At 43.4% G+C, this 21,854-nt stretch overlaps 1 protein-coding gene across 1 annotated transcript in view; it reads right to left on the bottom strand.

The window, feature by feature from the left end:
* CDCA7L (cell division cycle associated 7 like) overlaps window positions 1–21,854 on the bottom strand; it is a gene marked incomplete at its 3' end in the record, with an annotated part of 56,435 nt that overhangs the window by 8,639 nt on the left and 25,942 nt on the right. Inside the window, exons 2-6 of the mRNA XM_082257474.1 lie at window positions 13,587–13,709; window positions 8,363–8,665; window positions 2,810–2,875; window positions 1,357–1,542; window positions 505–636 (exon numbers count right to left, since the gene is read on the bottom strand). Of these exons, the coding sequence (XP_082113600.1) occupies window positions 505–636; window positions 1,357–1,542; window positions 2,810–2,875; window positions 8,363–8,665; window positions 13,587–13,709 (810 nt within the window). The remainder of the gene's footprint in view (window positions 1–504; window positions 637–1,356; window positions 1,543–2,809; window positions 2,876–8,362; window positions 8,666–13,586; window positions 13,710–21,854) is intronic.

The following is a 21,854-nucleotide window of genomic DNA, read 5'->3' as shown; positions in this document are numbered from 1 at the left end:
GCAAACCTTCTGGCAATGGCACGTATTGATGTGCCATCCTGGAGGAGTTGGACTGCCTGTGCAACCTCTATAGGGTCCAGGTATTGTCTCATGCTTCCAGTAGTGACACTGACCCTAGCAAAAAGCAAATCTAGTGTAAAAAACAGTCAGAAAAGATGAGCAGGGAAAAAAAAAAAAAAAAAAAAAAATTTGCATCCACCTGTAAGGTGGTCTCATTGTTGCCCATCTAGTGCACCTGTTTTTTTTTTAAATTCAACACCAAAAGCAGCTGAAACTGATTAACAACCCCCTCTGCTACTTAACTGACTAGATCAATATTCCAGGAGTTTAATTGACTTGATGCTATACTCTAAAAAAAAAAATCCAAGGAACACTTTTTTTTTTAATCAGAGGAGTGAATAAATGTATATATCTAGCAACTAAAGCAAACCCCATATACACATTGTTTCCCTCATTTCTAGTGAAGAAAAAAAAAAAAAAAAAAAAAAAATATATAAAAATTACCAGTATTTTGTCATAAACTTTATCTTTAACGGTATCTGCGACATTCTCCAGCTCCTCCTCCGTGATATCCTCTACTGAACGGTAATTGTATGTTGAGGATCTCCGCCTCTTTCGAATCTCTTCTTTTTCCTCCTAATGTGATAGATGCAGATTTTACTAACAAATTAATCTGGAGAGCTAATATTTCGGACTAGGAGTCATTAAATTGTACAGAGTGGCAGGTGCAACATTATGGAGAGGAACAAAAATCTGCAAACACATTAAGGTGCAAACTATCAGGTAATTATGTCAGATGATCTTGTCTTGTTAAGAGGGACTCTTAAAATGCCCCTCAAGACAACAAAAACGGCCTGTACAGCGATGTTTACCAAGCATGCAGTTTAAAATTACATTGTCAAAGCATCAAAACCATGGTCTGCGTTATGTAAATCCCGACCTGAAACCTGGTCAAATGACCCCTGCCTATTCTCCCTCAGTAAATGATTATAGCTTTATTCTCCAAAATCTGCACATCAAAGTAAAATGTGAAGAAAAAAAAAAAAAAAAGAAATACAGGGACTGTCCATTGCTGACCTCCTGAAATACCAATTGCCTGGCTTTCATGCTGACCTACTGGTTTCAATACATATACAACAGGCTTTTGGGTATAAGTGACTGCTGGACTTGTTCCTGGGTTTACAGGCAGTCTGAACAGTTATAAGTCCTATATGTCTATTCCACCCCTCGCAAGGACCTTTACTACAAAACAATCAATATGTTTTTCTAGAGAACAGTGGTAAGGCACATATTGCAGTCATGTGCAGCAACCCCCAAAACACTACAAGCTTACAATATTATTTGATGGTGACCTACTTCACTCAAAGAGCGCCTTTGAAAAGCCTTCTTTCCATATTTTTGGAGATGCTCTGCGAACTGCATGGCAGATGCAGTAAAAGTTTCTAATGCAAAGTTCTCCGGTGGTCGCGCACTTCTTGTGGGATTAGTGCGTCGCTCAACCGGACCTTCAGAAAAGCTTCTACGGCTCATCTTTTTTTGCTTCTGGAAGAAAAATAAAAGTATGTATCCACAATACCTTAACTATATATGCTACGTAATAATGCTACGGCAATTTCATATAAAAGGTTTTGGTATGTAGATAAGATTAACGACAAGCTGCGCTGAATATAAAATCAATCATGTAAGTGAGTGATCATAAACAAGAAATATCAAAGTTAATTATACGCATATAAAAGTGAATATAGTGCATTCAATATATGAATCTAAAATAATGTCCATAAATCAATATAAGTGACTTGTGTGACAAACAAATAATAGTGCAGTGTTTGTCACACAAGTCACCTATATTGATTTATGGACATTATTTTAGATTCATATATTGAATGCACTATATTCACTTTTATATGTGTATAATTAATTTTCATATTAAGTTCTTGTTTATGATCACTCATATGATTGATTTTATATTGTTCAGCGCAGCTTGTCGTTTATTAATTTTGTTTGGGTGTTGTCACACTGGAAGCTGCAGCTATTTATATTTTTCCACTAGCACGGTTAATAATTTTTGGTTAATGTAGATAAGATTGTTCAATCAAAACGCACCTTATATATGTAGAATACACATTTGGAGAATTCTCTGATCAGCTCATAGAACTATAATTTTCCCTCAATTTTCCACCATAAGCTTCTGGTTTATCCACACAGTTCAAAGATGTTGAAAGTAAGTAGCAGAAAACAAACCAAGCACTAAAATCTACCATCTACCTGCAATCTCGTTGCTGGGGATACATTTTTTAGGTGGTGGGGGTATTTGGATTCTGGCAGACCTAACGTATTCATCTCATCTGCTTTTTGATGCATTTATGCCAGTGCTGGTGGGGGAATAGCGGTTTTCATTTAGAGCCGGTTCACACCAAAAGGCAGTGCGGGGGAAAAGGCATGTTCCATGTGCATTTCCTGCACACCAGGTGAAAGCGCTGCACTTGTGAGTGCATATAGATGCCAATGAATTATCAATGCAACCCCAAATGCATATCACAACTGCAGCACGTTTGCAGGTTGGTGCAGTGTGTTTTCCAAAAGTAGTTCTTACACTAGTTTTTCCAGGTACCAGTGTGGCTTTCAGCCAATTCAAATGAATGGGCAGCTTGGACAAAACTAGGACTGTACAGGAACATGCGCGTTACAGTGTAAACCGGTCCCTAAAGAGAAGGCAGCATCAGAGCACAGGTGATTTTCCAAACTGGTTAAGTCATGTTTTAAAATAAATCTCAAAGGAGGGGGAAAAAAAAAAAAAAAACGCACTTACTGGAGGAGTAGATTTAATTGGAAACAAGTCAGGAACAGAATGAAGTTCTGCAAGTAGCTGGGCCAGCTGCAAAAGAAATTAAATAAAGTTAAAACTAAAACACAGTAAATTATACAGGGGTCAGGGAATCCATGCAAGGAGACAGTGTACCAACCCTGGAGCTGACATCACAGATTACATGATAGTCACAGGGAACACCCAACAATAAACATATTTGTGTTAATGCACGAGTGTATGGTAGTCATAATTTAGGATTAAAAAATTACCACTAAAAAGCTGCCACATGGCACCGTGAAACACCCAGGCAGTATCTTCTAGAACATGGTTTCTCAACCTTTTTTCAGTCAAGGCACACTTTAAAAATTATGCACAAGCTCGAGGTACCCCATTTCAAAATGTAAAAAACTAAACCAACAGTTTTACGTAACGTAGCAGCACCTACTCATGTCGGATACCCAACATTAGAGGTGACTATTCTTTCTAAGCAAACCCCTTTGCACACTGGTACTGATTAGTATTCCAGTGTTTCTCTTGTATCTCGGTTTCTCTCCTTCACTCAGCTAATGTGACCCCAGTACTTATAGGGAGGGGCAAACAGGGATGCTCTGCAGGTGCTGGACATCCTCCTTATCAAATCGATAAAGTCATTTGTTGTTAAAACCCTGATGGCTAGCAGGTTGTAATGGTGCACCATGAAAACCTGTGGTTTTACTGGTTTCAGACAGAGTCCTGAAATAAAACGAGGCAGAAATCACGTTTGAAAATCACAACCCTGTGTTTCAGAAATGTGTTGGGAGTATTCTGCTGCTTTACAAGTCAGTTTCCCCAAGAATGCATCCCTTATAAAAACGCAGGTGAGCTCGACAGCAGTGATAATACTCCTCTTGGCAATGTAAAAGAGACACTATCACTTCCTAGATTGTAAGCTCTAATGAGCAGGGCCCTCCAATTCCTCCTGTATTAAATTGTATTGTAACTGTACTGTCTGCCCTTATGTTGTAAAGCACTGCATGAAATGTAGGACCTATATAAATCCTGTAGAACAACCACTCATGTAGGAAAAAAACTGGATTTTTGTAAGAATTTACCGTACAATCCTTTTCTCTGAAGTTCATCGACAGACGCAGCTCTGCTTAAAATCAGACTATAGGGTTATGCTTCTCCCACTAGGGATTGGAACTAGGCAGAAAAAAAGTCTTGTCCACGCCTATAGGGGCTATCCCAGCTGGCATAACCCCTCAGGCTCTGCTATACTCAAACAGTTGTGTTGCAAGCAGTGACAGAAAAAGACCCCATAACTCAAAACTAGAGGGGCAGGTGCTGCGTCTGTTGATGAACTTCAGAGAAAAGGATTTTACGGTAAGGTATTCCAAAAATCCAGTTCTCCATCGTTCATCGACAGATGCAGCTCTGCCTAATCATAGACTATAGGATAGACTATAGGATGTCCCAAAGCAGTAAAAACATGAGGGGTGGGAACAAGACCGGAACAAAAAACCTGAATGCCCCAATGGCCAAAATGTAGCCAACCAGGTAAAACAGAGCTCAACCAGAAACAGGAGCTCCCCCGGAACAATGAACCCTCAGAGAAACAAAAAAAAAAAAAGGGGGTTCTCTCAAACTGCAGCCTGCAAAACCTTGTGGGCAAAAGAAGCAGCCGCTGATGCCAGCACATCTACCTTGTACAATTTTGTAAAGGTATGCACAGACGACCAAGTTGCCGCCTTGCAAACTTGTAGCACCGACGCCTGATGGCGAAAAGCCCAGGAGGCACTCAACACTCTAGTAAAATGTGCCTTCACTGGAAAAGGAGGAATCTGACCCTTCAGCGAATAGGCCTGTAGCACCATCTGGATTGATCTATCTGGAAATGGTTGCAGTAGACGCAGCCAGTCCCTTACAAGGTCCATCCGTAAGGACAAAAAGAGTGGCCGATTTTTTGAAGGACTCAGTGGTCTCTAAGTAAACCCTGATAGCTCGGACCACATCCAAAGAACCGCAGGAGGAAGCTGTGTCGTTTTCAAGTTACTCTTTAGCAACTCCATCCATTCAGTAGAAGTCTGTGCTATGAGAACGTTCTGTGCGATGTGACCCCCCTCACCACATGCACATGGCGAGGTAAGGATTGCACCCGTCTATCCAAGGGATCCGAAAAGGTCGGCGACTCTTCCACCGGCACCAGAGTCGCTTTATTCAACCTGGCCCCTGGGGAATCCACCTTAGGTGGTACAGCCCACCTGGTTTCCACCGCCTCCGCAAAGGGATAACGGCGTGCAAAACACTTAGGCACCACCAGCATGTGCTTAATGCGTCGCCATCGTTCATCCACAATAGAGTGAAACAAGCCAGGACAAGGGAATACTTTACCCGATTTGTGAAATTTGCGGGAGCCAGACACCTGCGTACCCGACGCTGTGGGTTCATCAGGAATTTTAAGAGTTTCCCGCACAAAAACGTTAAAAATTGTCCATCAAGGCGCATTCTCGCGCAACAGCAGAGGAGGACAGATCCTCTTCATCGTCAGAATGTGAAGACACCGACCCCTCAGGGTGGTCTGCGTCTGCTGCAACCATATCTGTGTCAGAATCCGAAGATCCTGCAGATGGAGGGGAGGACGTTTGTGGCTAGCAGCACCAGAACAAACCAACTGCACTTTTGACATCAGGCTTTACAGAAAAACCGCAATCTCTGGCTGCAACTGCCAGCTGGGGGGTCCCGCAGTCATTTCCAGGGGGTCTGCAGGGGATATTTTATCCTTGGACTCCATTTGCAAACAACTTTATTTTATTTTTTTTGTGCACTGTCCCTTTACGACCGCACAAAAACGCGGTCTCCCAGTTATTACTGTGGACCCCAAAAACCTGAGCAATGTCTAAATATAGCAGAGCAGAAGAGGGAAACCTACAGGGGACCTCCAGAAACTTTACCAGATAAAAACGTGCAGTCCTGGTCAGTGTCAAAATGAAAGTAACACAGAAGAAACAGGAAGAGGAAGCCACTGCCTCCAGCATAGCAAAAAATGTGCTACATGCCAGTCCCGCCTCCAGACCACAAGAAAATGGCTGCTCTACGTTCTCAATGGGAATTTCAGAAAACAGCTGCCCATATAAAAACTAATGGGAACACAGAGGCCATGAACCACGGCAAAACGGTGGCCCCCATGCGGTCTATGGGACCCCCAAAAGGGGTCCCAGAGCAAAAGCCAACTAAGGGTCCCCATTCAAGGACCTCCCCCCGGACGATCCATCCCTTGCAAAAACCGAAAACTGGCCATATTATTACCGCCCCCCCACGACAAACCACAAGGGGGGGGGGGGAGCAAGGGGTACGCCAGTTGGGCTTCCGGGTGCCAGGGAACTGAGGAACCTAGGTGAGTATAAGGTGATCTGGGGGTGCCATTTGCAGAGACATAATCGCATTGCCCTGCATGCACAAAGTGGCAGTCTCTTATTAAGCATAAGAAACTATCACTGACTTAATGCAAGCATGTTGCTGTTCCAGGTCAAGGACTCTGTAGTAAAATAAGGATAATGATGGCGCCTTCACAGCAACGGAAGCCGTCTTGGCAAGTTCCTTTTGAAGATGTATTCGTATATGGCGCTACATCTATGCATTTTTTTCCTTTTGTGTTGGAATAAGCAGGATGTCCTGGAAAGTACTGTGATAAGTTTTGGGATTTTGGGCCAGAAAGGCTGAGCACCATAGGAAATTTTCCATACAGTGAATCCAGGGATTATTCACAGCGCTTCACTTTTTTTTAAACATGTTCTGTTACAGCCTAATTCCAAACTGGATTAAAAATATTATTTTCCTCTAAATTCTAAAAACAATACCTCAAAATGACATTTGTTTGAAATATTTATTGAAAAATTAAAAAAACAAAAAAAAAAAAACACATGTACATAAGTAGTATTCACAGTCTATGCCATGACGCTCAAAATTGAGCTCAAGTGCATTTTCAACTAATCATCCTTGAGATGTTTCTACAACATGATTGGAGTCCATGTGTGGACATGATTTGGAAAAAAAGGTCCCACAGTTAGAAGTGCAGGTCAGGGCACAAATCAAGCCATGAAGTCCAGGGAATTGTCTGTAGACCTCAGACAGGATTGTATTGAGGTGCAGATCTGAAGGGGGAAGGGGAAGGGTAGATAAACATTTCTGCAGCATTGAAGCTCCCAATGAACACAATGGCCTCCATTATCCGTAAATGGAAGATGTTTGAAACCACCAGGACTCTTCCTAGAGCGGGCCACCCAGCTAAACTGAGCAATTGGGGGGAGAAGGATCTTTGTCATGGGAAGTGACCAAGAACCCGATGGTCACTGACAGAGCGCCAGCATTTCTCTGGAGAGAAGAGAACCTTCCAGAAGAACATCCATCTCTGCAGCATTCCACCAATCAGCCCTCTATGGTAGAGTGGCCAGATGTAAACCACTCAGTAAAAGGCACATGACAGCCCATATGAAGTTTGCTAAAAAGGCACCTAAAGGACTTTCAGACCATGAGAAACCAAATTCTCTGGCCCGATGAAACAAAATTTGAACTCTTTGGCCTGAACGGCAAGCATCCTGTCTGGAGGAAACCAGGTACCGCTCATAACCTGGCCCATACCATCCCTACAGTGAAACATGGTGGTGGCAGCATCATGCTGCAAGTATGTTTTTCAGCAGCAGGAGCTGGGAGACTAGTCAGGATCGAGAGAAAGATAAATGCAGCAATGTACAGAGACATCCTTGATGAAAACCGGCTCCAGAGCGCTTTGGACCTAAGACTGGGGCAAAAGGTTAATCTTCCAACAGGACAACCACCCTAACCACACAGCCAAGATAGAGTGGCTAGGGGACAACTCTGAATGTCTGAGTGGCCCAGCCAGAGCCCAGACTTGAACCTGATTAAACATCTCTGGAGAGATCTGAAAGTGGCTGTGCACTGATGCTCCACATGAAACCTGATGGAGCTTGGGAAAGAATGTGAGAAACTACCCAAAAATAGGTTTGCCAAACTTGCAGCATCATACTCAAAGCCTCGAGGCTCTAACTGGTGCCAAAAGGTGCTTCAACAAAGTACTGAGCAAAGGCTGTGAATACCTATGTACATGGGATTTTTTATTTTTATATTTATTTTTAATAAAATTTGTAAAAATTTAAAACAAAAAACTTTTTACTTTGTCATTATGGGATATTGTTTGTAGAATTTTGAGGAAAATAATGAATTTAATACATTCTGGAATAGGGCTGCAACATAAAATGTGAAGCGCCGTGAATACTTTCCGGATGCAGTGTAGTTCAGTTTTAAAGCTGCAATTGCAATCCCCATGGCTAACATCAGCACAGTAGCTGGGAAGAGAGACAAGTCAGCATCCCAGCTTTGTCCCGACTCTCTCATGAGAATCCAGGCAATATGCAACTCAAGGTCAAAATATGTTATACAAGCAGAATGGTCAAAATATGTTATACAAGCAGAATGGCTGCTCCAGGAAAACAGCTACAACTATAAAAGCTCTCTAATATACAGCTGCAATATATCGGTTTTCTTTATGTGAATACATACCACAGCCTTGTTTTCCTTTATATTCATGGCCCTTTTAAGAAGTGCATTGGAGTTTTCCAGAATAGGCTTGTCGTTTTCCCCTTCAGAATCAGAATCTTTTTTTTCAGTTTTTGTTGGATTTTTCATTTTAGCAGGCATTTTCTTTCTGTCCGCTTTTATTTTAGAAGAGGCGTTCTTATCCTTAATCTCACACTTTTTTTTGGGAAACTGCAGAGCAATACGTAGGCCAAAGCTTCTCTTTTTTGGTGGTGGAGCTTCCTCTTCGCTACCAGACAGTGGTTCAATTAAATGATCATCCATGTCCTAGGAGAAGTTGTAACATTAGAGGTGTCACATTAAAGAATAGGTAAACCCAACATTTCATATTCCTGATATGTGCCTGCTGTACCATTTACTTGTATGAAAAAGTATCCGGTTCTCTTTGTATTGCTTCTTTCGTGTGCAATTCCTGGTGTCCCTGTCAGTCTCTCTGCTTTTCTATCAAAATTGCAGGATAATACACTGTGGTCAGTTCATTAGCTATGCTGGGAACTCAGTCTACTCTCCTCCAATGATCAGACTTGCCCTGACCCCCCCCCATGCACAGCTTTTCACTGGGAAGTTTAGTGTCCTGCTGTTTTTCCTCCCCCCCAGCTCTTATGCAGCTGAGAATAGAGGTTATGTGATCACTTTTTTTTTTTATTTTCTCATTTTTAAGAAGGGGGGACAAGGTGCTTGTAATGGGTTTTTTTTTTTTTTATATTTTTTTTTTTTTTTTTTTTTTTACACAATTGGTTTGACTTTCATTTCTACTATAATCTGAATACGTTTACCAAGGTGATTGTTTACATATACTTTAAGATGAGTATTCTACAGCACTTCTTACTACGAAACAGGAACCTGTCCATGCTTGCGTATATGCCAATACTGTATGAATAAGATCAGATCCATTCTTTCCATGAGATAAGGGGAACATTGTGCAACAAATAGCATAAGACAAGTTTCATACCTTGCCTTTTGGCCCTACAGCCCATACTTGCTTGTTGTAACAGAATAGGGAAAGTAAAGCAAGCCTGCTGCAAAGTGGACATATAGAGCTTAGACGGAGTGGGTGGTACCCTAAAGGCACATGCTCATCTGTGAGTGGGCTATACTCAATTACTGTACTGGGCAACATCAGAGTTCAGGGGCATTCATGTGCAATTCCATTCAACCAAGCATTAGCTAAATCTCAGTGCAAACATACTACAGAGAGAGAATATCAATGTACCCTATAAACAAAAAGCCTACACCTGCACTAGTAAGGTGTGCCAATTAAAGCAAAAAAACACTGAACCTAAAAAGAAGGCAGCAACCCTCTACCCCCTACAGCAGGGATCCTCAAACTACGGCCCTCCAGCTGTTGCGGAACTATACATCCCATGAGGCATTGTAAAACTCTGACATTCACAGCCATGACGAGGAATGATGGGAATTGTAGTTCCTAAACAACTGGAGGGCCATAGTTTGAAGACCCCTGCCCTACAGCTTCATAGGCTTGTTTTATAAAGTCCAAAGTCAGCACATCCCACTACCAAAAAATTCTAGAGCACCTCATGCTTCCCTCTGCTGACCAGCTTTATGGGGACGCTAGTTTCATTTTCCAGCAGGACATGGCACCTACCCACACTGCCAGAAGTACCAATACCTGGTTTATTGATCATGGTATCACTGTGCTTATTTGGCCAGCAAATTCGCCTGACATAAACCCCATCGAGAATCTGTGGGGTATTGTCGAGACAAAGGTGAGAGACCACAGACCCAACAATTCAGATGAGCTGAAAGCCGCTCTCAAAGAAACCTGGGCTTCCATAACACCTCAGCAGTGCCACAGGCCGATTACCTCTATGACACATTGTTGCAGTAATTTATGCAAAAAGAGCCCCAAGTATTGAGTGCATACTATACCGTACACGGACGTACTTTTGAGTAAGCCAACATTTCTGTATTAAAAATCCTTTTTGTTATTGGTCTCATGTAATATTCTAATTTTCTGAGATACTGAATTTCAGGTTCTTACTAGATGTAGGCCATAATCAAAATAAAAATAAAAAAATGCTTTAAATATATCACTCTGAGGAGGACGACTGGGAGAGGTGGTCGACCATGGTGCACAGGGGTATACTTAAAGCGGTTGTAAACCTAAAAAAAAAAAAAAAAAAAAAAAAAAACAAAAAAAAAAACCTGCAAGACAAAGGCATAATGAGCTAGTATGCATTGCATACTAGCTCATTATGAATTACTTACCTTAGAACGAATCCCCGACACGGACCCCCGGACACCGCCGCTGACCTGATCCCACGGGGTCTCTTCCGGGTTTGGCGGCTCTGGCATGCGTGCGGGAGTCATTTTCAGGCAAGGGAAGCTGAAGGTCCGCTGGACCTTCAGAGCGCATGCGCCGCTCGCGTGAGCGGCTGCATGCACTGCAAATATCTCCTAAACCGGCACGGTTTAGGAGATATTAATTGTACCTACAGGTAAGCCTTATTATAGGCTTACCTGTAGTTAAAAGTGAAAAAAGGAGTTTTAGCCAAAAGTCAGCTTCTTGTTTGACTAGGGACTGGGTGTGTAAGGAGGAAAGCGCCAAAACCAGAAAAAGTCCAGATTCAGTTTTATTCAGAATCCCATATCACAAAGTGTCAACACATTTTGGGGGCTCAAATTATCCCAGGTCATCAAGGCGTCATACAGTTAAGTTTGTGGAATGATAAATTAGAGGAATTCTGAGTGTAATATGTGTGTCTATATGTTGGTTAAATCTTTCAATAGTCCAGTGAATACTTTGTTCAACAGTGCCAAACCCTGATTATTATTATTATTATTATTATTATACAGGATTTATATAGCGCCAACAGTTTGCGCAGCGCTTTACAATGTGAAGGAAGACAATACAGTTACAATACAGTTCAAAACAGGAGGAACTAGAGGGCCCTGCTCGTTAGAGCTTACAATCTAGAAGGGAGGGTCAAGTTAAACAAAAGGCAATAACTGTGGGGGATGGGTTGATGGAGAAAAGGAGGTACATTTGTTAAGGGTTGGTAGGATAGGCTTCTCTGAAGAGGAGGGTTTTCAGAGATCGCCTAAAAGCTAATAGAGTGGGGGATAATCGGACAGATAAGGGTAAGGAGTTCCATAGGATTGGAGAGGCTCTGGAAAAGTCCTGGAGGCGAGCATGGGAGGAGGTGATGAGTGAGCTAGAGAGCAGGAGGTTTTGAGAAGAACGAAGAGAGCGATTAGGTTGGTATTTTGAGATGAGGCTGGTGATGTAGCTGGGGGCTAGGCTGTGGATTGCTTTGTAAGATGTTGTAAGTATTTTGAATTTAATTCGTTGGGTGAGCGGAAGCCAGTGGAGGGCTTGACAGAGAGGAGCGGCGGACACTGAGCGATTGGTGAGGTGGACGAGTCTGGCGGCAGCATTCATGATGGATTGAAGGGGGGATAGCCTGTGTAGAGGTAAGCCAATGAGAAGGGAATTGCAGTAGTCGAGGCGCGAGATGACCAGGGAGTGAACTAGGAGTTTTGTTGTGTCTTTGGTTAGAAAGGGGCGTATTTTGGAGATGTTGCGGAGGCTGAGGCGGCAAGATTTGGACAGCGATTGGATGTGGGGTTTGAAGGAGAGTTCAGAGTCCAGGACAACACCTAAGACCTTGGCATGTGGGGATGGGCTGATGGTAATGCCATTGATATTGACGGAGAAATCAGGGGAAGGGGCACGCGGTGGAGGAAAAATTATAAGTTCGGTTTTGGATGGATTTAGTTTGAGGAAGTGGTGAGACATCCAGACCGATATATCTGATAGTAAATTAGTGATGCGTGAGGAGACTGAGGGAGAGAGCTGAGGAGTGGATAGGTAGATTTGGGTATCGTCAGCGTAGAGGTGGTATTGGAAGCCGTGGGAGGCTATCAACTGACCTAGAAAGGAGGTGTAGATTGAAAATAGGAGGGGTCCAAGAACAGAGCCTTGGGGGACTCCAACAGAGAAGGAAGAGGAGAGGAGGAAGTAGAATTGTAAGAAACGCTAAAGGTGCGGTTGGATAAGTAAGAAGATAACCAGTGAAGAGTACAGTCACGGAGACCAAAGGCATGGAGTTTTTTGAGGAGGAGGTGATGGTCAACCGTATCAAAGGCAGCAGAAAGGTCCAGAAGTAGGAGTACAGAATAGTGTCCATTGGTTTTGGCCGTTAGCAGATCGTTTATCTGATTAATGGGGACCCTTTGAACCACTGAAAATGCACTGGAATTTTGTGAAAGAAATTTGGCAAAAACTGAATCAGGAGCTTTATTCTGTTTTTGGAACCCCCAATTCACTTATTAAAGCATCCCTAGTGCAAGCTCACTGCAAACCCCTTTAAATGACAGCAGAGTAGCAGAAACTGTATACTGCAGAGACTATAAAACACATAGTATATACACAGGGGGAAAAAAGCTTAAAATTACTCACAAAAAAAAAAAAAAAAAAAAAAAAAAAAAAGGTCCAATTGTGTGATACAGAGCCTATACACCGATCAACCATAACATAATGACCCCTCACCTTAACCCCTTGAGGCATGGTCTTCACTAAAGCTCTGAAGGTATGCTGGGATATCTGACACCAGCCTCAATTCTTAAAGTCCTGTAAGGTGCAGGTTGGGGACTACATTGATCTGACTTTTTTTTCCCCAGTATATCCCACAGATGCTCAGTTGGATTGAGATCTGGAGAATTTGGAGGCGAAGTCAACACCTCAAACCATTTTTGAATTCTTCAGACCAGGCTACCTTTCTCCATTGCTGTGTGGTCCACTTCTGATGCCCACACACCCACTGTAGCTAGTTTTTAGCTGTGGACACAGGTCAGTATGGGTACCTTGAACGATCTGCCGATACGCAGCCCCATACGCAACATACTGTGATGCTCTGTGTATTCTGACACCTTTCTATCAGAACCAGCATGAACTTTGTCCGCAATTTGTGCTACAGTTGCTCTTCTTTTGGATCGAACTACACAGACCAACCTTCGCTCTCCACATGACTCAATGGGCCTTGGCTGCCCATGACCCTGTACCCAGTTCACAAATTTTCCTTCCTCGAACCACTTTTGGTAAGTCCTGACCACTCCAGATCAGGAACATCCCCAACTTTACCACCAGCTGAAGAGTTTTAAATCTACAAAAAACGATCACTCGTAGAGATTTGCAGCACAATTCAAATATTAAAATTCGCTTTACCTGTTGATCTTCATCCTTCCCCTTATATGGAAAACGTTCTAACGCACCACTGTCTGAGCCAGATTCTTCTGTGATACTTTTATTTGGCTTCGTGGTTTTGCATTTTGCACGAAGAACATATTTCTGCAGAAAACAAAAAAAAAACAAAATGGATTAGACGAGGGGTGTCAAAACCCAATTCATTGCAGGCCGCATCAGCATTATGGTTGTCCTCAAAAGGGCCAGTAGTATCTATAAGACTATATACATTTTTCCAGAGAATAGGTGCAGGAACTCAATCGCCCCCTCCCCTACCCACGCCAAACTGCATCGAATGGTGGGTGTAGCCAAATTGCACTAACAGTGGGAGAAGGGGCAATAGATACCAACAGTGCATCATGTGTGGAGTGCGGGGGGGGGGGGGGGGAATGTGCCATGTACAGAGTACAGTTTCAGGGCTGCCCTATAGAGTTTAGGGGTGTGCTACATACCAAATGCAGAATTCAGAGGTGCCCTATGCACAGAGTGAAGAGCTCAGGGATGCCCTATGCACAGAGTCCACGGTTCAATTGTCTTTCACAGGCTGTCCACGTCACTGAATCATTCCACCCCTCCTCGGCTCTGACCTCTGCACTACTCTCTCCCATCTCCCACCACTGCACCAATCTTCCTCCACAGCCTTCATTTCTCCCACTATATTCTTAAATTGATAATTGAGGACCTTCACAGACATGAAAAAATCCATACAACAAATGATAGCCGTAGAGTTGATTTTCCAACTGGGCATTTAACCAATTCAATACCAGGTACTTTTACCCCCTTCTTTCCCAGGCCAATTTTCAGCTTTCAGCATGGTTACACTTTGAATGACAACTGCCGTCATGCAACACTGAGCCCAAACTACATTTTTTTATCATTTTGTTCACACAAATTTATTTTGGTGGCATTTAATCACCACTGTGTTTTTTTATTTTTTGCTAAATAAAAACGAAAAGTTTTTCTTTGTTATATTATGTGCAAATAATCTTTCTTCATACATTTAGGCCAAATGTATTCTGCTACATTCCTTTAATGAAAATAACCAAAATCGGTGTATATTATTTAGGAATAGTATAAAATAAAAATAAAATTGATCAATCCTGATATACTGATGGCCCATCTCATTTGAGTACCAAAAAAAGTCAGGACAGTACAGATATCCCCTAAATTACCCCTTTTTGGAATGTAGACAGTCCAAGGTATATAGTAAGAGGCACGACGGTTTTTTGAAGTTGGAATTGGTCCGAATTTTTTGGAAAATAAGGAAATTAAAAAATGTTTTATTTCTTACATACAATCACCAGTGCAGTACAGCGTCATCATATAACTGGTATGGCGATGATCAGGGACACAGTCTAGTGACCGTATGGGGAAAAAACAAATATTTAACTGTAGACAATGGATGGCTTGAAAGGACATAATTAAGCCTGTTCCAGCCGGAAAAAAATAAAAAAATAAAAAAAAGTCAGCAGCTACAAATACTGTAGCTGCCGACATATCATAATATATATATATATATATATATATATATATATATATATAATACATATATATTATACACACACACAGTGCCTTGCGAAAGTATTCAGCCCCCTTGAACTTTTCAACCTTTTGCCAAATTTCAGGCTTCAAACATAAAGATATAAAACTGATTTTTTTGTGAAGAATCAACAATAAGTGGGACACAATCGTGAAGTGGAACTAAATATATTGGATATTTCAAACTTTAACAAATAAAAAACTGTAAAATTGGGCGTGCAAAATTATTCAGCCCCTTTACTTTCAGTGCAGCAAACTCTCCAGAAGTTCAGTGAGGATCTCTGAATGATCCAATGTTGACCTAAATGACTAATGATGATAAATAGAATCCACCTGTGTGTAATTAAGTCTCTGTATAAATGCACCTGCACTGTGATAGAGATGTGATGTGATAAAGAACACACCAGGCAGGTCCGAGATACTGTTGGAGAAGTTTAAAGCCGGATCTGGATACAAAAAGATTTCCCAAGCTTTAAACATCCCAAGGAGCACTGTGCAATGAGTATCAGACCACTGAAAATCTACGAAGACTTGGCCGCCCCTCTAAACTTTCAGCTCATACAAGGAGAAGACTGATCAGAGATGCAGCCAAGAGGCCCATGATCACTTTGGATGAACTGCAGAGATCTACAGCTGAGGTGGGAGACTCTGTCCATAGGACAACAATCAATCGTATACTGCACAAATCTGGCCTTTATGGAAGAGTGGCAAGAAGAAAGCCATTTCTTAAAGATATCCATAAAAACTTACCGTTAGTTTACCGGTAACGGTCTTTCTGACGAGCCTTCCAGGACGGCCCAAACATGAGAGAGGATAGGCTCCTCCTACCGGAAACACAATCAATTACAGTTGTTAAAAGGCCCCACCCTTCCCTCTGCACCTCCGTTGTAAAAAAGTATCTTCCACAACCATTTTCCGAGGGAAGGGTTTCAATTAATTCTATAGGTACTTACCACCTACGTTTTATCCATTGTGTACCCTACCCTTTTAACAGGGCGGAAATAGGCCGGCCGTCCTGGAAGGCTCGTCAGAAAGACCGTTACTGGTAAACTAACGGTAAGTTTTCTCTCCTCGCCTTCCAGGACGGCCCAAACATGAGAGGATAATAGAATACCCTAAGGCTTACCTTAGGGTGGGACCACTGCCTGTAAGACCTTTCGCCCAAAAGCTAGGTCTTGTTGAGACAGTACTTCTACACGGTAATGCTTCAGGAATGTGTCGTGACTGCACTGCGGATCTGTTCCCATGATGCTCCAGCCTTCTCGGCCCAGGATGTAGCTAGGGCTCTTGTCGAGTGCGCTTTAATCTTAGTTGGAGCAGGAACACCGGATGCCTCATAGGAGGTGGTAATTGCTTGTCTAATCCACCTAGCCACTGAAGGCTTGGAGGCCTGCAGTCCCGTTCTGGGCCAAGTGTGAAGGACTAAAAGATGGTTGGATCTCCTGAAGGTTTTGGTTCTTTCTAAATAAGTGAGAAGGGCTCTTCTCACATCAATGCAATGGAAACTTTTCCTTACTTTTTTTGGGGTTATCACAAAAGGATGGTAGATTTATTTCCTGTGCCCTGTGGAAGGAAGATGCTACCTTTGGCAGATACAGAGGATCTGGTTTTAGGACAATTCTATCTGGAAAAACCACCATAAATGGTTCTTTGATAGAGAGAGCTTGTACGTCCCCTACTCTTCTTGCTGTTGTAATGGCTAACAGGAAGGCCAATTTCAAGGACAACAATTTAAGGGAGATTTCCTTTAAAGGTTCGAAGGGATCCTTAGATAATGCCTCTAGGACCCTGGTCAGGTCCCAAGGGGGGAACCTGTCTTTTACAATAGGGGTAACCCTTTGTCTAGCCAACAAAAATCTTTTGATTAACGGCTCTTTTGCCAGACTAGTGTCCAAAAATACCGAAAGAGCCGCAATTTGTACCCTAAGGGTGTTAGTTGCCACACCCTTATCTACTCCATCCTGTAAGAACTCTAGGATCGTGGGAATAGATGTAGAGGCAAAATCCTTTTGCCTACACCAGGTACAAAATCTTTTCCAGACCTTTGTATAAATCTTTTTTGTAACTGGCTTTCTGCTCATCAAGAGAGTGTCCACTACTCTCTTAGCAACCCTTAGAAATTAGGAGTTGGCGCTCAGTAACCAAGCTGTCAACTGGAAGAACTCTGGGTTCTGACACAGAACTGGTCCCTGAGACAGTAGGTCTGGGGAAACTGGGAGCTGCCATGGGCAAGCTACTGACATGGCTTTCAATATGGCAAACCAAGGCCTTTTTGGCCACCATGGTGCAATTAGAATCAATTGCATGTTCTGAGACTGGATCAATTTCTGTAGGACTCTGGGAATTAGCATCAGAAGAGGGAAGGCATAGGCTAGACTGAACTGCCATGGCTGGGCTAGAGCATCCAGACCGTCCATCCCTTTGGACCGTGTGAGGGAGAAAGATCTTTCCACTTTTTTGTTCTGAGCGGAGGCAAACAGGTCTATCTCTGGCTGTCCAAACCTTTGCACCACTGACAGGAAGATTTTGGGACTTCGTTCCCATTCTCCTTTTATGAGGTGGCGGCTGAGGAAGTCAGCCTGCAAGTTGTTCTTCCCTTTGATGTGAATGGCCACAAGGGAGACTATCTTCTCTTTGGCCCAGCCCAAGATCTCTTTGGTCAGGGCTAAGAGGGGACTTGACCTGGTTCCTCCTTGTCGATTCAAATAAACCACCGTTGTGGTATTGTCCAACAGAATCAGAACCTCTCTGTTTAAAATGAACTTTCGGAAGGCTTTTAAAGCTTCCCCCACTGCCTTCAACTCTCTGAAGTTGGATGAGGCCTGTGCTGTTCTTTTGTCCCAGATCCATTGTGCCTGAGCCCCCTCCAGGTGAGCTCCCCAACCCTTTGTGCTGGCATCTGTGGTAATCTTTATGGGATTCCACTGCCCCCAGGGTCTGCCTTCTCCCAGGTTGCTTGGGTTTGTCCACCACTCCAAAGGATACCTGCACCTGAGGAGTGAGAATGACGTATTCGTCTAGGGACTCTATCTTCCTGTCCCAGGAGGACAGATGGAAGAAAAGAAGGTCTCTTGCGTGGAGTTGTGCCCAGACAACCGCTGGTATGCTGGCGACATTAGTCCCAAGACTCTTAGGATTTCTCTTCTGGAACATGAGGGAGCTCCCTTGAGCGTCAAAACTGAGGAAACTATTTTCTCCTTCTTTGCTTTGGGAAGAAAGTTTCTGAGCCCTTGAGTCTACCTGGAAACCCAGGAAGGTCTGTATTTGTGTAGGTTCCAGGGAAGACTTTCCCAGGTTGATGAGGTCAACCTAACTTTTGTAGGAAGTTTATCACCTGTTGGGTATCCAAGTTTACCTGAGCTGCTGATTTGCAGAAAATCAGTAGGTCGTCTAAATATGGAATCAGTGCAGGTGGGCCACCGCCTCTGCCAGTATCTTCGTAAAGATTCTTGGACTGGCTGCTAATCCAAAGGGCAGTGCTCTGAACTGCCAGCGAGTAGTCCCTTCTTTTGTCACTATCGCAAACCTCAGGAAAGGCTGATGTTCCTGGTGAATGGGGACGTGCAGATATGCATCTCTGAGGTCTAGTGTGGTCATGAAAACGTCTTTCAGTAGATTCTTTCGTACTGAATAAATGGTTTCCATTGAAAATTTTTTGTAAAGTAAAAACTTGTTGAGGTTTTTCAAGTTTATTATCAGGCGATACTTTCCTATTGCTTTTGGGACCACAAACACATGGGAGTAGAAACCCTGGAAGAGTTGATCTTCTGGGACTGGGATTATTACCAACTGTTCGGCCAGTTCCTGAATCCCTTGCAGTAGAGCTTCTCTTATCTGAATCTTTTTGGGGACAGGAGTAAGAGTTACTGTTATAGGAGGTATCGAGGCAAATTGTAGGCGGTACCCTTCCTGTATGAGGGAGTAAATATATGGGGTGGGGAGAATGAAATTTCTTCCCATTGGGCCAGATATTGACTTAGTCTGCCCCCCACTTTGACTTTGGCGTCACTTGTTATCCCTTTAGCCTGAAGAGGAAGGGAAGAGCAAACTGTTTCTTTGTTTGCTTTGTTTCTTTGTTTTCCTTTCCTGAAACCCCATCTTTTGGCAGGCTCTCTTTTGTGCCTTTGCTGGCTTTGTTCCTGGGGGGCCACAAAAACATTTCCTGGCAACCTCTTTTTTGGGTTTTGTCGGAAACTTCTTCCCTTTCTCTGAAGATCTGGTCAGAACTTCATCCAGACCAGAGCCAAATAGTAGGGACCCTTCAAAAGGTAAACCATAAAGTTTAGTCTTAGAGGTAAAATCCCCTTCCCACTCTTTGAGCCAAATGGCTCTTCTGGCAGAATTCAGGAGAGTCCCAGTCTTGGCGGATGCTATAACAGATTCTACTGCTGCATCTGCTAGATAGGCTACTGCTTTCCCTATTACTGAAAGGGAATCTTGCAAGTCTTGGGTTTTTGACTGTGGCAGGTTTTTGTTCAATCTGTCAACCCAACAGAAGGAATTCCTTGCCACACAGGAAGCAGCTAATGCTGGGGGCATTGCTGAAGCATTGGCATCCCAGGCCTTCCTCAGAAGTGACTCTGCTTTAAGGTTCATGACATCCTTTATGCTGCCTGTATCAACAGGAGAGGTCTGACCTTTTAGTCACCTGTGCTAATGGTGCATCTAGTTTTGGACTTTTTATACATTTTTCTATTTCTTCTTTTTTAAAAAGGGAAATCTCCTTTTCCAGGATCCTGGTTTGTTCAACCAATTTTCTGGCCGTTGCCATCGATGAAGGATTAATCCCTTTAGGGATTGGTGGATAGGTTAAGCTCTGGAAGGAGTCTTCCCCAGTCCTTTATAGAGTCTATCCTGGGCTGAGGTTTCTTTAGGCAGATCGGGTTTCTCTTCAGAGGCATACACTGCCTGAAGGAGTCCCTGCATGTTATCTAAACAAAACAGATTTCTAGTTGGTTCTGACTCGCCCAGTTCCTCTGAGTCCCTGCCTCACTCACCTTCTGAACTGGTTTGGGAGTCTGAGCGGTTTTCTGAGCTGATAACCTACTTCTGTGCTGAGCTGAAGGGAAATCTTGAGAGGAGGGTACTAGACCCGAGGGTCCTGCCCTGGATAAACAACTTTCCTGTGAAGAGGTACCTTCTAATACAGGAGGTTCCCTGGGCTCTGAGATTCCTGAAGATCCCAATGAAGAGCGTACTGACTGAATTGTAGTCAGCATTTCTTCTTGAACAGACTTTAGGAAGTCTTTCATCAAAGCCGATGATTCTTTTCCTGCTAATTTGTAGATACATCTGTAGCCGAAAGGCTTGTTGTGGGAACTAGGCAATCAGCACAATTACCACACTTCCTAGAGGCAACGGAGCCTGATAATGCTGGTGTAGTAGTAGAGGTTTCTTGAGAACCGCTCTGGGACTCTGGAAGACAGGATACAACATCAAAATAAGTATCACTCTTCCCAACTTGCATGCATACAGACAAAAGAAAGGATGTTCAGTAAGTCCGACTAAGGTCAGGGAGAAGGGATTTTTACCCCAGGCAATTTCTATCTCATTAACCAGCAGACTTAGAAAACAAGGCACCATCAATGATACAATGCAGCACTTACCCGGTTCCAACCTGGGTTTGACTGCCGACGCCTGGCCCACCCCTTCCTCCTTTGGCTGCCGACGCCTGGCCCAGCCCTTCCTCCTTTCCCGGAGGGCTTCATCTCCCTTGCAGCTGTCCGGGCTCCTGTAGCCTGGGAGTCTGCCTTACCGCTCACTAGTGGTTCCGGCATCTCCTCCACCTTCTTCCGCATCCGTGCGGTAGTGTGCGACGTCACCAGAAGTTCCGGTCTGAACACAAGGCTTGAGACGCCCGTCCGGCAGGCTTTTCAAAAAAGATTTCTGTGGAGGAGAGCTGCTGGAAGACAAAACCTAGAGGGACACACCGGGTGACCGACGGTTTGTCATCATGGGGGCCACCTGTGAGAAGCCTGAGGAGGCGGCAGGAAGAGCTCAGCTCTCGAGGCAGTTTGCTGAACCTGGCTCACAGGGGACCATCTGACTTCAAAAGTCTGCAGGCCAGTGAAAACAACAAATGTTTCGTAGGAAGAAACCTAATCTAAACTGAGGGGCAGAGGGAAGGGTGGGGCCTTTTAACAACTGTAATTGATTGTGTTTCCGGTAGGAGGAGCCTATCTCATGTTTGGGCCGTCCTGGAAGGCGAGGAGAGAAAAGTGTCATTTAAAGTTTGCCACAAGCCACCTGGGAGACTCAAACATGTGGAAGAAGGTGCTCTGGTCAGATGAAACCAAAAATCGAACTTTTTGGCAACAATGCAAAACGTTATGTTTGGCGTAAAAGCAACACAGCTCATCACCCTGAACACACTATCCCCACTGTCAAACATGGTGGTGGCAGCATCATGGTTTGGGCCTGCTTTTCTTCAGCAGGGACAGGGAAGATGGTTAAAATTGATGGGAAGATGGATGGAGCCAAATACAGGACCATTCTGGAAGAAAACCTGATGGAGTCTGCAAAAGACCTGAGACTGGGACAGAGATTTGTCTTCCAACAAGACAATGATCCAAAACATAAAGCAAAATCTACAATGGAATGGCTCACAAATAAACATATCCAGGTGTTAGAATGGCAAAGTCAAATTCCAGACCTGAATCCAATTGAGAATCTGTGGAAAGAACTGAAAACTGCTGTTCACAAACGCTCTCC

The sequence above is a fragment of the Pelophylax lessonae genome (assembly GCF_965119305.1).
Source record: "Pelophylax lessonae genome assembly, chromosome: 5".
Taxonomy (NCBI): Eukaryota; Metazoa; Chordata; class Amphibia; order Anura; family Ranidae; genus Pelophylax; species Pelophylax lessonae.
The sequence above is the reverse complement of the archived record's forward strand: the minus strand, read 5'-3'. Positions and strand labels throughout refer to the sequence as shown.